Genomic DNA, 16874 nt, shown 5'->3' on the forward strand with positions numbered 1-16874 from the left:
ACCTTTACCTTAAAAAGAATTATAAAGCAATTTTTATGTTTATTGATGCAGAGAAAGCCTTTGATAATGTTTTTTGGAGTTTTATGAAAAGAAATTTGTATTAGATGGAGGTTGGTCAAAATTTTCTAAATGGTATTAATGCAATTTATTCAGAGCAAAAAGCGAAAGTCATAGTTAATGATGTGGTGTCAGAAAAATTAAGAATTGAAAAGGGTACCAGGCAAGGGTGCCCACTCTCCCCTCTTCTATTTATAACGGTCCTGGAAGTTCTGCTGAATATAAGGAAAAATGAGGAAGTAAAGAGTATTGGAGTAGGGTCGAAACAGTACAAATTAAAAGCCTTTGCCGATGATTTAGTTTTGATGTTACAAGAACTGGAGCCCAGTACAGTAAAAGCACTGGATCTGGTTCAGGAATTTGGTCATTATGCCGGCTTCAAGTTAAACAAAAGTAAAACTAAAGTCTTAAGTAAAAATCTCAAAAATGAAGAGATAATCAGATTGGAAGAAAGTACTGGCTTGAGTTTTGTGAAAAAGGTGAAGTACCTGGGTGTAAATTTAACAGCTAGAAATTTGAATTTGTATAAAGATAATTATGAAAAATTGTGGAATGAAATCTAGAGAGACCTGGATATATGGACAAATTTGAAATTGTCTCTGTTGGGCAGAATTGCTACAATTAAAATGAATGTATTGCCAAGAATGTTATTTTTATTCCAAGTGATACCAGTGATCGACAAGGTGAAATGTTTCAGTGAATGGAATAAGGTTTTGTCTAAGTTTATCTAGCAGAGAAAGAAGCCTAGAATCTCTCTATATATAAATATAAAAATCGTGAAACTGCTTTCCACACTTTTCTCCGTAACCGCTTGACTGATCGTCCTGAAATTTTGACACAATGATCCAGGCCACTCCCCGAGCGTTGTTTGGGGCAAAAATCCCTCAAATCACACACCTGGGCAGGTACAGACCTCGATTTCCACCAAGTCAAACAGCGTCCTCAAGTGGAATTCCTCCCACAGTACACCCCCTCCTTTCCTGTGAAATCTAAGCCACACCCACAAACCAAATGACATCATCAACCAAGCAACTGAAACCACCAAGGCAGCCATTATCAGACCACTAGGCCTTTGTTTTATGTAGGCCCCTGCTGCCAGGTCCCCACTAGGCCCCGGGGGGGGTAGATAACCCACAGCAACGCACTTGGGGGCACGGCAAGGGGTTTTTACTTTACAATTTAACACCACTACCCCCCCAAATCCACAAGACAAAAATAAATACCATCCTTCAAAACGTCATGAGATACGCCGGTTATGGGGGAGGGGACAAACTGAATAGATCATGGATCGGGACACGTGGGGGCAGTCACAGGGATTAGCCACAACAACGCGCCACACCCACAAACCCCGTCTCCGCCATGAGAGCCTGTAAAACAGGAAGCCTTGGCTCCATTTTACAGACTAGGCCTCAGCTCAATAGCCCTTTAAATAGTATTCCAAATGGAGCCCTGGGTGGGAGGTGGGGGGAGGAGGAGCCCAAACAGAACTGCGCCTATCTCTATGTCTTATTTTCGGGGTATGGCTTATATTGCGCAAATGCTTAGAAATCCTGCTATGGCTTATTTTATGGGTATGTCTTATTTTAGGAGAAACAACTGATTGTAAGCCTCTGGTTTTTGTTTTTTTTAACACAACAACCATGCACTTTCTCTCCCCAGTATGTCCTCAGATATTTGCAGGGTGGGGGCCAATGTATGGAGATACAGGGGGGAGGGGCCAACACTCCCCAGGGACAACAGAAGGAAGGGTATCCTACCGAAACACAGGGATGAGCCGGGGTGGAGGGAGGAGGGGCAGGATAGGTCATGGATCGGCACAGGGTGGGGGGGGATCACAAGAAAGAACCACAGCAATGTGTGGCCGGGTCAGCTAGTTAAATATAAATTGCTAACTGATACAAAAGAAAGAGGTGGATTTTCCCTGCCAGATTTAAACATTTACTACGAAGCTGCGACATTTTGCTGGTTGAGAGAATGGTTTACTTAAGAAGATACAGATCTCTTGGATTTAGAAGGTTTTGACTGTGTTTGGTTGGCATGCATATGTATGACAAGATAAAGGCCCACAGAGGTTTTAAAAATCATATAATTAGAAAATCATTGTTTAATGAATGGATTAGGTATAAAGATTTGTTAGAAAGCAAAACACCCTGGTGGATTTCACCGTTGGAAGTGAAGGCTCATAAGAAGTTAAATATGGAAGTTAAGTGGCCAAAATATAGAGATACAGATAAGTTAAATGACTGGTTACAATATCATCAGATCAATGAAATGTTTAAAATGGATATGAAAAAAGCTGTTTTTTCATCTGAAAAGTCATGTTTGGGGAAAGAATTATCTAAGATGTGTAATTTGCTGTTGGAATGGAATACAAAAGATGAACCAGTTAAGTCAGTAATGATTGAATGGGCTAAAGATGTGGGGCATGATATTATGTCAAATGATTGGGAGAGATTGTGGAAAAAAGGTATGAAGTTCACTGCATGTAATGTATTGAAAGAGAATATGTTTAAAATGATGTATAGATGGTATTTGACACCTGTGAAGTTAGCAAAAATGCACCATGCGTCTGACAATAAGTGTTGGAAACGTAAGGAGAAAAGGAACATTTTACCGCGTGGTGGACCTGCCCCCAAATAAAAGACTTCTGGGGGGAAAATTATAATGAATTGAAAAAGGTGTTCAGGGATACCTTTATTAAAAAAACCAGAAGCCTTTTTGCTTAGAATTGTTGGAGATGAGATCCCAAAGAAAGACTGTACTCCACAACAGCAGCTAGACTGTTAATAGCTAAATTTTGGAAATCACAAGAGATGCCTACAATAAATGATTGGCAGATAAAGATGATGGACAATATGGAACTCGCCGAGATGATCGGAAGGATCCACGACCAGAAGGAGGAGAGAGAGGGTGGAAGAAGATTGGAAGAAATTTGAAGAAATACTGTAATATTTAATTTACCTTTAAGGAAGCAGAAATAGGTTTCTGGCAGTGTATTAGATGTAAGATAGAAAATAAGAGAGAATGGTTTATTAAGAATGTATTTTAATAATGTGTAAGATTTTGGATGAGGAACCTGCCAAAAACCAAAAATGGACAATGTAGTTCAGAGGGGGGGACTGAGGAAAGTCCCCACATTATGAAATTGATAATGTGATGAATTGTGGAAATATTGTGTTATTTGTGTGTATGTCCTGTTTGTTGTTAGTGTATAAAACAATAAAAAATTATTATTTAAAAGAGAGAGAGAGATTGGGTGTCCTTAGCAAAAGCAGCTTTTCTGTTTTTGCTTTTAGAACATTGCCTTTCTAACTTTGATTGATTGAGTTTATGTTCCACCCTTCGTCCCAAAAAGGCCACCTGTATTTCTTTATAGATGAGTCGGGGGGGGGGGGTCTGCTGGCGCAAGGCCCAGTACAAATGTTGGCAGTCTGGACTCTGCATGATCTGGTTTCTCCATGGTGAAGAAAGGCACTTGGCACATGCCTGTTGCTTCAGGTGCTCAATGAAAGCATTCTGAGATTTTGAGACTAACCCTGACAGTTTGATATAAGCTCTGCTTTGGACTCATTTCATGGAATCGTAGAGTTGGAAGGGACCCTGAGGATTATCCAGTCCAACCCCCTTTAATGGCAGGAATATGCAGCTGTCCCACACGGGGTCAAATCTTAGTGTAATCGGCACCATGCTCTAATGAGCTTACTTTGTCTCAAGGTTTCGTTTGGAGCACTTGTTCTGCAGGCCCCTAGTTGAAATGAACATTCCTCAGTAGTTCCCTTACATTTGCCCTGAAGTCCCTGAAATCTCCTGCCTTCAATTCCTTATAATTTGGGCATTGTCTCCTTTCATGTGTCCCCTATTGATTCCCTGATTTCCAGAGTACACCACTGCATTGCAAGGAATGGGATTCCCAGGGCCGTCTCGAGCAGGTCGGGCGCCCTGGCGCTGAGGCACGGAGATCGCTCCAGCGCCCCCACCCTCACAGCGTGTAGCACGGTTTCCGCACGGCTTTGCCGTGCAGCGCCCCCCCCTGCCAGCCCCGCGTCCTGGTGCCCCACGCCACCGGGACTGCACCTAGAGCCGGGCCTGAGGATTCCATTTCATCCTTAAATTGCACCAATTCCCTGAAAAGCAAAAGGAGGCAGCCAATTCATTGTGACACATTAGCCTGAGTTGTTTTTGGAGGCAGGTGGGTGCTTGCAAGGAGGCATTCAGTACAAGCAAATGTTCATTTCCACCTCTTCCATCCCCAGCTGACCATGAATGACTTCAGTGTCCACCGGATTATCGGGCGAGGGGGCTTCGGAGAAGTTTATGGCTGCCGGAAAGCGGACACAGGGAAGATGTAAGTAGCTTTGTTTGTGTTTGTAATGCATCCATATAAAATCCCCAAGCAACAGAACAATCAACGTGAGGGGCATTGCAGTGCTGTGGGTTTAATTGTTGTGGTTCCCCACTTTGACTGGGAAGTGGGATGCCCTTTCCACCTGAAAAAGCCAGCAGCAAGGTGTGTCTGAGGAGTGAGGAGCATATGATGACCCATTGAAGTTTCCTTGGCCCCCAGTGGGCTTATCACATTTTAATTGAGGTACAGTTAACATGCTTTTATCAACTGCTTTATTCATCTAAACAATTTCCTTCTAAATTGTGCCAGTGAATGCTGTTTTCATCCTTAACCCAGGGTATGGATGCAGCATATCTATATGTGAATGTCCAGTTTTGTCTTGGCTCTGGTCCCTTTCCAAAGAGACTGGATCACCTCTTGCAAAATGCATTTCCGTTTCCCAGACTGTTGTTGGAAGAGAACAATGGCCTCTTGAGAAAGCATCCCTTAGGCGATGAGAATTACACCAGGTTGGGGAAGGCTACTGTAGAGGTGGGATAATTGAACCAGAGGAGTTGTAACTCAGTGGAACAGCATCTCTTCTTGAGGGACCAGAGAGCTGGGCCTTGCCTAAGGCAACATTCCTTGAACCTCTCCTGAACTCCCAGTTTACCTACTTTTCTGCCTCCAAACTACCAGTTGAAAGTGATGAAAATTGAATGCTCTGTTAAAGCCCCTTTCTCAACAAGTTACAATTTTCAGGTATGCAATGAAATGCTTGGATAAGAAGAGGATCAAGATGAAGCAAGGGGAGACTCTAGCCTTGAATGAAAGGATCATGCTGTCCCTTGTCAGTACAGGTGTAAGTATGTTCTGACTCTTGGCTCATTCTCTTAACATTGATGATGATGATGATGATAAAAAATTGGGAAATTCCACCGCAGGGCAGACTGGGTGTTGCATGATCTTAATTTTTACATATACATTTGTGGCTTTAACAGTGGCATTTTGGTTTTACTGTAACTCACTCTAGGATCAGTACCCAATGAAGTTTAGGATTCAACCAGTGGATTCCCGGGAGGTATTCTGCAGCCATATAAACAAATGCTCCCTTGTGTTGTGAGTTGTCGCTGCCAAAATGGGGGCCAACCTTCAGCTGAAAGATACCAGCAGGTGCTTTCCAGAGGCCCCTGAAATCAGGTTGGTGGCTATTCCACCTCAATGGATGAACAGAACAACACATGAAAGCATGAGGAAGTCCTTGTCATGTGAAGCCCAAGTCAGTCTGGCTACTTTGTGTTGTGCGGCCACATTTGAATCGTGGTGGACAGCAGTCTTCCACAACCTGAAGCCCCAGATACAAGTGGGCTTCAACTCTCATTGCCAGGGCCAGCCTGCCCATGAGGTGGACACCAGGAGTGGCACCTTCCACAGAGGGCTGTGCGAGAGCTCATTTGCCCCATGAGATCTCACCAGAACTAGCCATTGTTGCTTTGCATATCACCCAAGTAAAGGAGGGATTGGCAGGGCATCCCCTTCCCATTTTGCCTCAGGCAATGAAACAGGATGCACTCACCTGCCCACTGCTCTTGACCTCTGGCTTCTGGGGCCGATGGGAATTGGAGTTCAACAGCATCTGGGGGGCATGGACTACCCTGAGACCTCTGGGTATAGGGCGGTATATAAATTCTAATAATAATAATAATAATATGCCTAATTTGGCCAGCCTGTCTCAAGCAAGGATCTTATAGAGCTGCAAGAAGTACAGAAAATGGCAACCAAAATGGTTGTTGGAGCAGGAGCACCTTCCTGATGCAAAAAGGCTAAAGCATTTAAGGAAAAAGGTTCCCAAAGAAGGTCATTAAGGAGGTTTGTGAAAGTAAGCATGGGGTAAAGAAAGTGGAAAGCTTTTTTCTGTCCCCCAAGAGGTCATCCAAAAAGTAGTTTGGAGGAAATGAAGAAAGGTCCTCAGACAGCACCTAATAAATTTGTGGAATTGATTGTCACAGGTTGTGGTGATGGCCACGAGCGTACATCAGAGTCCTGCAGCTGAATCAGACCAAAGGCCCATCTAGGCCTATCTTCCCACCCACATGCCTCCAAGAAGTGTGCAGGCAAGACATAACTGCAACAGCACCCCCCTTATTTGTTCTCCCCCGCACTTGGGACCCAGAGACATCCCACCTCTGATACCAGAGGTAAGATGCTGCCACTAGGCAGCCTTATCCTCCTCTGTGGATTTGCCTTGCTCCCCTTTCAAAGCTATCTAAGTTGGTGGCTTTGGGGAAGGGCTGCACATAGCTCAATGGCAGAAAGCACCTTGAATTTCCAGAGCTGAGGTAGTGCTGGGAATGATTCCTACCTGAAATCCTGGTCAATCATCATTAACAGTACTGAGCTTGGTGGACCAATCATTTGACTTGGTATAAGGCAAATTCCAGCACAGCCAGCACTACACCATGTAGTAGCTTAGATGACTTAAGGCCAATCTATGAAATGCTGTCCATATGGAACCTCCCGACCCAGAGGTGGTGTGTTTCTGCACATCAGTGGCCAGGGAGTTGCTTTCTGGCCTTGCTTGTGGGCTTCATGGAGGCATCTGAAATACGTGGAGGACTCTCACATGGAAGACAGAGCAAGCTTGTTTTCTGCTGCTCCAGGAGGTAGGACTTGAACCAACAGATTCAAATTAGAAGAGAGGAGATTCCGACTGAACATTAGGAAGAACGTTCTGATGGTAGGAGCCATTTTGACAGTGGAACCGATTCTCTTGGAAGTTGGTAGACTCTCCTTCCTTGGAGGTTTTTAAACAAAGGTTGGATGTCCTCCTGTAAGATTCTTTAGCTGTGCTTTCTGCATTGCCTGGAGTTAGACTAGATGACCCTTGCTGTCCCTTCCAATTTTGAAGTGTTATGACATAATCCGGTTGCTTTGATCCAGCAGGACTCTTCTTCAACCCCTCAGGACTTTATACACTGAAGGACACTACAGCCATGATATGCAGCAGCGGATAGAGATCTTTCCATTTATCTTCAGGACCTAGTTGGCTTACCAGCATTTGGAGAGGCAAATTTCTTGCTTTTCATCAGCCCCATCCTTTCCTCTGGTTGTGACCCAGTGTTTCTCCTGTCACATAACAAAGCTAAAAAGATACACATTTCAAGTGCACACACAGCACACAACTCCAAATGCTCCTTTCTGGGCTCATTAGGAAACACACGTCAAAGTGGCAGCATCTTCAGAGAAAAATAACCTTGTTACGTCAAGCCAAAAGTAACTCTGATTGCCATAGTTACTGGGGATGCTGGCAGAGAAGTTGATTATTATTTTTGTTCTCAGTGACTCTGTTCCAAATGAATTCACGATTTCCTGATCTGAAAAAATGTGTGTGCTGGAAAATGAAACTAGGATCGTGAATAAGAATGTAAGAAGAGCCCTGTAACTGGATCAGGCCAAAGGGGCCCATCTAGTCCAGCATCCTGTTCTTACAGAGGCCAGCCAGATACTTCTTCTGGGAAGCCTGCAAGTGGGACACAAGTGCAGCAGCAGCAGCAGCCCCCCCCCCCACTGGTGGTTCCTTGCAACTGGTATACAGAGAGGCATGCTGGCTCTGAGAGTGGAGGGAGAATGTCATGTGGGGGTTGAGTATGGCAAAGCAAATAGCATCCCAAGGGAAGGAGTGGACCTTACTGGGATCCCCAGGGCCTGGTTTCCTCCAGGTGGCCTAAGAACTGAAATGGCCCGACTGTCCTTTGAGCTTTTGCAGGCAAAAGAAAAAAGAAAAAGAGAGCACTTCAGCCAGGGGCTTTTTTTTTTGAGAGGTGTGTAGCAAGGCTCCAAAAGCATGCTCTAAGTGTCTGGGTGGTGAGAGGCCATCATTTGTTTTGTCACCCTCCTTAAGAACTATGGGGGCAGCTTCCTGGTGGCAAGAGGCAGCCTTTGACCATTTTATGTGAGAGCACACTCTTGTACGGTTGCCAAAGCTGCATTGCCACTGCTCAATAGAATGTATGTATGTATGTATTGCATTTCTATCCCACCTATTCCTCCAAGGAGTTCCAAGCTGGCATACATGGTCCCCCCCCCTTCATCCCAACAACCCTGTAAGGTAGATTCAGGTAGATAGCCGTGTTGGTCTGACACAGTCGAAATAAATTTAAAAAATTGTCCAGTAGCACTTTAGAGACCAACTAAGTTTGTTCTGGGTAAAAGCATTCGTGCGCATGCACACTTCTTCAGCTACACTGAAACAGAAGTCACCAGACCCTTATATATAGTGGGAGGGTGGGGTGGGGTTTTTCTCAGAAGGGTAGGAGGAGATGGGTGATTGACTCAATGGGTATGGTAAATCTGTTAACGAGTGCAATTAGTTCTACAGGAAAAAGCAAGGGATAGTATGCAGATGACCAAAAATAGCTTTAGCATATGTAATGAGGCAAGAATCCAATATCTCTATTCAGAATAGGTCTCCCCATAGTTTTCAGTTTAGTAATAAGTTGTAATTCAGCAACTTCTCTTTCAAGTCTATTTCTGAAATTCTTTTGTAATAAGACAGCTGCTTTGAGGTCCTGTATTGAATGTCCTGGGAGATTGAAGTGTTCTCCTACTGGCTTCTCTGACATGATACCTGACATCAGATTTACGTCCATTTATCCTTTGGCGTAGGGTTTGGCCTGCTTGTCCAATATAGAGAGCTGATGGGCACTGCTAGCATTTGATGGCATACAGAGTGTTAGAAGATGAGCAATTAAACAGGCCTGATGTTTGATGTTGTTGGGTCCAGTGATGGTTTTGTCTAAGTGTACCGGTATGTGGCAGCAAAGTTGGGTGGCTGTCTGTAGGCAATGAAAGGTCTTCCTTTCACATACAGTTTCCAAGTTAAAACAGTTCAATGCATCATCGGAGATTTACAACCTCTCCTAGACAACAACAGTTCTCTTTTTCAAGCTCTGGGAGGAAGACCTTTCATTGCCTACAGACAGCCACCCAATTTTTAAACAACTCCTCACCCACAATAATACAGCAACCAGACTTAACATGGACACTGGTAGCAGAGCCTGCAATAAACCCAGATGCCAACTTTGAGATCCTGTATTGAATGTCCTGGGAGATTGAAGTGTTCTCCTACTGGCTTCTCTGGCTTCTCAAAGCTGCTGTCTTATATGCTCATATGCTAAAGCTAATACTATATGCGTACTATTCCTTGCTTTTTCCTGTAGGACCATACCAATTGAGTCAATCACCCTCCTCCTCCTCCTACGCTTCTGAGAAAAACCCCACCCCACCCTCCCACTATATATAAGGGTCTGGTGACTTCTGTTTCAGTGTATGCACATAAAAGCTTATACCCAGAACAAACTTAGTTGGTCTTTAAGCTGCTACTGGACAATTTGTTAAATTTATTTCGACTGTGTCAGACCAACACGGCTATCTACCTGAATCTACCTTACAGGGTTGTTGGGATGAAGGGGGGGGGACCATTTATTTTGCCTGTAACGTGGGTTAGGCTGAGATGAAGTGACTGACCCAAGGTCACCCAATGAGCTTCATGACCAAGTGGGAATTTGAACCCTAGTCTCTCTGGATTCTGGTCTGCACTATACCACATTGGCATTAATTTTTTGTTAGCAGTAGAACAGTGTGGCTTCTTTGAAGGCAGTGAGGAGCCATTTTGGTTCGGATCCAAACCTCTCACAAGGTCTGGGGCCAAGAGGGGCTGAGTGGGCAAGGAAGGGGCTGTGTGAAGTGCAGGATGTAGGCAGAGCAGCCTTTCCCAAACTTCGGTCTTCCTGATGTTGTTGGACTGTTACTTCCATCATCCCGGATCATTGGCATCGGTTCCAGAGGCTGATGAGAATGGAGTCCAACAACCTCTGGAGGGCCAAAGGCTGGTGTCAAGGATACTCAGCACTATGCGAGAGAGAGAGAGAGAGAGAGAGAGAGAGAGAGAGAGAGAGAGAGAGAAGCTCACTCGCTGGATCATCACCTTGTCGTGGTGAGTGGGCTTTCTTGTACTCCCAGCAGGGTCACCCAAGGCAGTGAGGTCAAAGGGGAGGAGCTAGACAAAGAGTGATCCAAGAAGCCCTCAACGGCAGAACAGGCAGAAGATAACAAGTGGCATATTACAGCGGCTGTTGAAGGCAGATAAAGGCTGCAGCAGGTAAGAATCTACCAGTCGTCATGATCCTCACACTATTGGAACAGAGCCGTACTGTGAATGCTGTGTAGATCAGTGATCTACACACAAAGGAAATTCTGATCTACAAACAAAACAAATTCACACAAAAACCCATCCCAAACCCAAACTCCAAAAAGTCCCATGGAATGGTAATGGGGGCAGGACCATCAAATCTGGAAGCCCCTAGTCGAAGCAACACATGGGCAGTGGACATAGATTCTGACTCAGGGAATGAGGCAGTTGAGCAGCTCAGCAGCTGTATCCATGACTGAGCAGTCCTACAAATTCTTCTGGAAACATCTACCTGAACAAGAATGTTGAATAAATGGAGTAGGCTTTGCTATCAAAAACAATCTTCTGAAGCTCTTGCCAGAAGTCCCTACCAGCATTAATGAGAGACTTTCAACCCTTTGAATAAAACTCACCAAAAACCAATAGGCTACCATGCACCGACACTGGATGCCGATGGAGATATTAAAGGAAATTTTTACTCTCAGCTGGATACCACCCTATCAGAGACGCCTAAGGAGGATAAAATTATCCTCTTGGTGATTTTAATGCAAGAGTTGAGCGAGATTTTCATCTCTGGCCTGGCACTACTGTATTAGAAAAGAAGGAATTGGCAACAGCAACCAGAATGGAATCTTACTTTTGATTATATGTGCAACCTTGTTATTACCAACACACTCCTTCGACATTTTTTTTAAACAAAACACAAAAATCTTGGGGCACCCTCAGTCAAACCACTGGCACCTCTTAGATAATGTAATCATCCAAGCTGAAGATCGCTCCTTACCAGAGCTATGACGAGTGCCAACAACTGCTGGACAGATCACTGATTAATACATTCCATGTTGGCCATCAAGAATTTACCTCAACACAGGCTTCAGGGAAGGAAACCAAGGCATAAAATGAACACTCAAGCCCTTCAAGATCCTATTAAGCAGGATTGCTTCCAAACAACTCTTAAGGATCATCTGTTTTTGGAGTTCGCTGATAACATCGAGGAACACGACGAAGCTAAACACATCCATTACTGCAGCCTGTGAACAAACACCAAGAAACACCAGGACCGGTTTGATGAGAATGACAATGAGATTGAACGTATTATTGACAAGAAAAGGAAGGCCTTTCAGATCTGGCAAAGAGATAGAAACTGTGCCACTAAGAAAAAAAACTATGCCAACGCTAAGGCTGAGGTTCAAAGAATATCCAGAGAACTAAAGAACACCTGGTGGGTTTTTTTTAAAAAAGGTCAAGAGATCCAGCACTTAGCCGACATGATTCACAGAGTTTCTTTAAAGCCACAAAGATCATCTGTAAGCCAATAAATCATTGCATATGCCTCTTACACTCAACATAAATTTTACACATCACTTGGGAAGGCAGGTGAACTAATGCCAGTGTTAGGGTGCCAGCAAGTAGGCACACTGAAGAGCAGCAGACAGGGTCGGATAAGCCAAGGTCAACAGTCTGGTCAGAGCCAGTTGAAGTCAGACAGTTACGTGGGAGTCAAGAGTAGCCAAAGTCAGTTCAAGGCAGAAGTCCAAAAGCCGGGGTCAGGAAAGCCAGATCAAGATTACAGGAACCATGGACAAGATGAGCGAGGCAACTAGGCACTTCAGTACGACGTTGCAGACGCTGAGGAGCGGCCAGCCGACCTCTCTCTTAAGTAGCAGGTTCCCTCCCCCGCTTTTTATGAGCTGCAGCTGTTTCTAATTGCAGCCGGCAGCTCTGCGTTCCTTTGCAGAGAAGGGAGGAGGGGAAGGGACCATTTGATAACCTGCCTGACTGGGGCCTGGTTCTGGATCGACTTGTTGCTGCAGTTCTGATCTTCCCTCCTCCCTGTCAGATTGCTCTTCTTCTGAGTGCTGCCACCAGTCTTCTCCAGGTGTGAATTCCTCAGATTCCTCTGTGGTGGCTTGCCTCTGTGGGGGCTTGTCGGGGGGGGGGGGGGTAGCCACCACTCCTCCTCGTCTGTCTCAACCCTGACAGCCAGTGTACTGAAAGAAGCAAATATCACGTGTGTTAAAGCAGTGATTCTTCAACATCTACTTCGTTATACTGGTCATGTTGTTCAGATGCCTAATTATCATCTTCCAAAGCAACTACTCTATTCAGAACTTAAAAATGGAAAGCATAATGGTGGTTGTCAACAAAAAAGGTTTAAAAGGTTTAAAGACTATCTCAAGGCAAATCTAAAAAAATGTAGTTTAAACATAGACAACTGGGAAACACTGGCCTGCGAGTGCTCCAGTTGGAGAACAGCCTTTACCAAAGGTGTCATGGGCTTTGAAGATGCTCAAACTCAGGATGAAAGGGAGAAACGTTCTAAGAGGAAGGCACACTTGCCAAACCCTCACTGTGATCAACTCCTGCCCAGAAACCTGTGTCCCTACTGTGAAAGGACATTTGGATCCAGAATTAGTCTCCACAGTCACTTACGGCCTCCCTGTTAAGACCATATCAATGGAAGACAATCTTAATCGGCTATGAGGGATTGCCAAAGAAGAAAAAAAAAGTGTGTGTGTGTGTGTGTGTGTGTGTGTGTGTGAGAGAGAGAGAGAGAGAGAGAGAGAGAGAGAGAGAGAGAGAGAGAGAGAGAGAGAGAGAGAGAGAGAGAGAGAGACCAGAACAGGCATAAAAGCAGGAACCTGAGTGTGGAGGAAGGGGAACATGAAGGTTCAAGAGTAGCTATCTTCCAGGAGATATTGGGTTAGTTAGCTGAGCAAACTCAGCTAGAGACCCAGGAGGTCCGCCTGGTGTTTTTCGTTAGCAAGTAAAGGCTTATCTTTCCTCCCAGACCTTTGATAGGCTAAGTTGCATATGTTTTCTTGTTTTTTTATAGAATTGTACAGTTTGAAAGGGACCCCCTACAGCGCTTTTTGTGTGTTGTACAAAATGTTAATGTTTTATATGATTTCCCTCCCCCTACCTCACTATGGTGTAACATGTTTATGTCTGTGTTTTTAAGTGCAAGTTGTTGGGAAACTAATAAATTGAAGAAACAATAATGATATTGACCTTGGCTGGGGTGTCTTCCTTTGCAATGCTTTAAAGCCGGCCTGTGCCCTCTAGATGCTCTAACTGGCTCCTGGGATGGCACCATGTACTGTTTAGCAGCTCAGCTCCTTTGCCAGGCCTGCCAGCCTTTGTTCAGCTCCTCTCTCCTGCCTTTCATTCCCCTGTCCATTCAGTGGGGCTTACCTGAGCAATCCGAGAAACAAGTCCAGGACCCACCAGGTGCCTTGTCCCAGGCTCCTCTGTGCCTCACACTGCTGGCGAAGAGGCAGGGGGAGCCCAACATCTGGGCCTCAGTTGTCAAATATATATGCGAATGATAGCCATCTCTACCACTCTTTCAAATCAGAACCAGTGAAAGCGGTGAAGGTCCTGTGTGAGTGCCTGGAGGCGGTTGGAGGATGGATGGCAGCTAACAGATTGAGATTGAATCCTGACAAGACAGAAGTAGTGTTTGTGGGGGACAGGAGGCGGGCAGGTGTGGAGGACTCCCTGGTCCTGAATGGGGTAACTGTGCCCCCAAAGGATCAGGTGCGCAGCCTGGGAGTCATTTTGGACTCACACCTGTCCATGGAGGCGCAGGTCAATTCTGTGTCCAGGGCAGCTGTCTATCAGCTCCATCTCGTACGCGGGCTGAGACCCTACCTGCCTGCGGACTGCCTCGCCAGAGTGGTGCATGCTCTGGTTATCTCCCGCTTGGATTACTGCAATGCGCTCTATGTGGGGCTACCTTTGAAGGTGACCCGGAAACTACAAGTAATCCAGAATGCGGCAGCTAGACTGGTGACTGGGAGCGGCCGTCCGAGACCACATAACACCGGTCTTGAAAGACCTACATTGGCTCCCAGTACATTTCCGAGCACAATTCAAAGTGTTGGTGCTGACCTTTAAAGTCCTAAATGGCCTCGGTCCAGTATACCTGAAGGAGTGTCTCCACCCCCATCGTTCTGCCCAGACACTGAGGTCCAGCTCCGAGGGCCTTCTGGCGGTTCCTTCACTGCGAGAAGCAAAGCTACAGGGAACCAGGCAGAGGGCCTTCTCGGTAGTGGCACCCGCCCTGTGGAACGCCCTCCCATCAGAGGTCAGAGAGATAAACAACTACCTGACATTTAGAAAATACCTAAAGGCAGCCCTGTTTAGGGAAGTTTTTAATCTGTGATATTTGATGTATTTTAATGTTTGTTGGAAGCCGCCCAGAGTGGCAGGGAAGCCCAGCCAGATGGGCGGGGTATAAATAATAAATTATTATTATTATTATTATTATTATTATTATTATTATTATTATTATTATTATTATTATTATCACTCCTTGGAAAGGAAACTCCTTTGTCAGATGCATCAATTCAGAGAGGGAGAGGTTTGCAGTGAGGTGATTTTACCAAAGGAGGACAGAAAGAGAAAAAACACTGAATGTTGGAGAGGCGTCTTTCTGTGCAGGGGACAGATGACGCACACACACACACACACACACACACACACACACACACCCAGCCCAGCAAAGAGGCCCCAGAGAAGCCTGCTGAGTGAAACAAATGAGGTGTGTGGGCAGATGGGCCTACTGTCACTTTGGTACCCTAATTAATGGCACGCTATTTATCTGGGCCGGAAGCTTAGGAAGCTGCCTGATTCTGTCAGGCCATTGACCCATTCAGCTCAGTGTTTTCCACTCTGACTGGCAGCAGCGTTCCAGGTCTCTCTCAGCCCTATCTGGAGATTCCAGGGAAAGGTTCAGAAAGGGGCAACAGGAATCATCAAGGGGATGCAGCATCTCCACTGTGTAGAAAAGTTGCAGCGTTTGGGAGTTTTTAGTTTAGAGAAGAGCTGAGTAAGAAGAGACAGTGGATACAGAATTTTTTTCTCCTTCTCTCATAACATTAGAACTCAGGGACATCCAATGAAGCAGATTATTTGAAGATTCAGGGCAGCTCTGAAAAAGTCCTCACTCCCACAGGAGGCAGGGGCAGCCACCAACTTGGATGGCTTTGAAAGCGCGTTAGATACATTCATGGAGGAAGAGGAGGAGGCTATCAATGGCTAGTAGCCATGGTGGCCATGCTGGGCCTCCACTGTTTGAAGCAGTAATGATAGGAAGCACAGGAGGGGAGGGTGCCCTTGTGTTTGGGTCCTGCTTGCGGGCTTCCCATTAGGGCACCTGGTTGGCCACTATGAGATCAGGATGCTGGCCTACATGGGCCATTGGACTGATCCAGCAGCCAGGCTCTTCTGATGTTCTGTGCCACTGAGTCCTTCCTGTAAGGCATCCATTGAGTTTCAGGAGAGTTATGATATTATATAGGACTACACAAGTCCCTTCAGAGAAACTTCAGACCTGCTGCCTACATTTGTAGTGGGAAGTTGAGGCCAATGTGTGGGAATGACTTCATTTATATTTCTTTCCCCTCTTATCCCAAGGCCCCAGGGTGGGCATCTCTATTTAGCTGCACATAATTTTATCCTCACAAGGATCCTGTGAATGAGGTTGAACGCACTGCCAAAAGATGTCATAATGGCTGCAAGCTTAGAGGAAGTTGAAAGGGCGGAGGGGAGTGTTAGACCAATTCATGGTGGGAAAGTCTAATAACAGTGATGGCTAAGTGGAACCTCAAGCTACCTGTGAACACCAGTTGATGGATAGTTTGAAACAGTCCGCTGTGTGAAACAGCAGACTAAGGTGTGCGTTATGATGCAAACCTGCAGTTGAGATTCCTGCGTTGCAGGGGGTTGGTCTAGATGACCGTCAGGGTCCCTTCCAACTCTACAATTCTGTGATTCTATGAATCCATAAGCCAGGCTTTCTGAGGTGAACTGTACATCTGAAAACTAAATGGACAGTGGGACTGAGCCAAGCTTCTCATATTCCACTGCTGGTCTCGTCATTCTGTGGGAAAAACAAAGACTGAGAGTTTGTTGAGAGCCAGCTAATAATTCAAAAAATCTTGTGAACTTGGATTTCCTTGCTGGGACATAGTTTGTCCAGGAGCCTTGCAAGAGCCACCAAGCCCCGCTACCTGCCCCATCTCAAATGCTTTTGCCCGGTTGTCCTCCCTCAGTGCAGGCATCTGTTTCTCCTACGGCAGGGGTCTGCAACCTGCGGCTCTGGAGCGGATACGAGGGGAGGAGGCGTCCGAGCCATGCACCGCCTGAGCCATGCGGCGGCGCCCGCCACTCCCGCCAGATACTCGCATGGTGCCCACCGCCGCCGGAGCACACAGTTGCGGCGGCGCGCTGTGCGCCTGCACCCTGCACGGCACCCGCCGGAGTCCACAACTCCGCTGTGCGCGTGCGCTGTGCAAA

At 45.7% G+C, this 16874-nt stretch overlaps 1 protein-coding gene across 2 annotated transcripts in view; it reads left to right on the top strand.

The window, feature by feature from the left end:
• The window catches only part of GRK3 (G protein-coupled receptor kinase 3), a 118306-nt gene that overhangs the window by 65089 nt on the left and 36343 nt on the right, over positions 1–16874 (top strand). For both annotated transcript variants that reach the window (XM_088655781.1, XM_035134716.3), the window contains exons 8-9: positions 4311–4402; positions 5144–5243. In XM_088655781.1, the coding sequence (XP_088511907.1) occupies positions 4311–4402; positions 5144–5243 (192 nt within the window). The remainder of the gene's footprint in view (positions 1–4310; positions 4403–5143; positions 5244–16874) is intronic.

This window comes from Zootoca vivipara, chromosome 12 (assembly GCF_965207765.1).
Source record: "Zootoca vivipara chromosome 12, rZooViv2.hap1.1, whole genome shotgun sequence".
In the NCBI taxonomy this organism is placed as follows: Eukaryota; Metazoa; Chordata; class Lepidosauria; order Squamata; family Lacertidae; genus Zootoca; species Zootoca vivipara.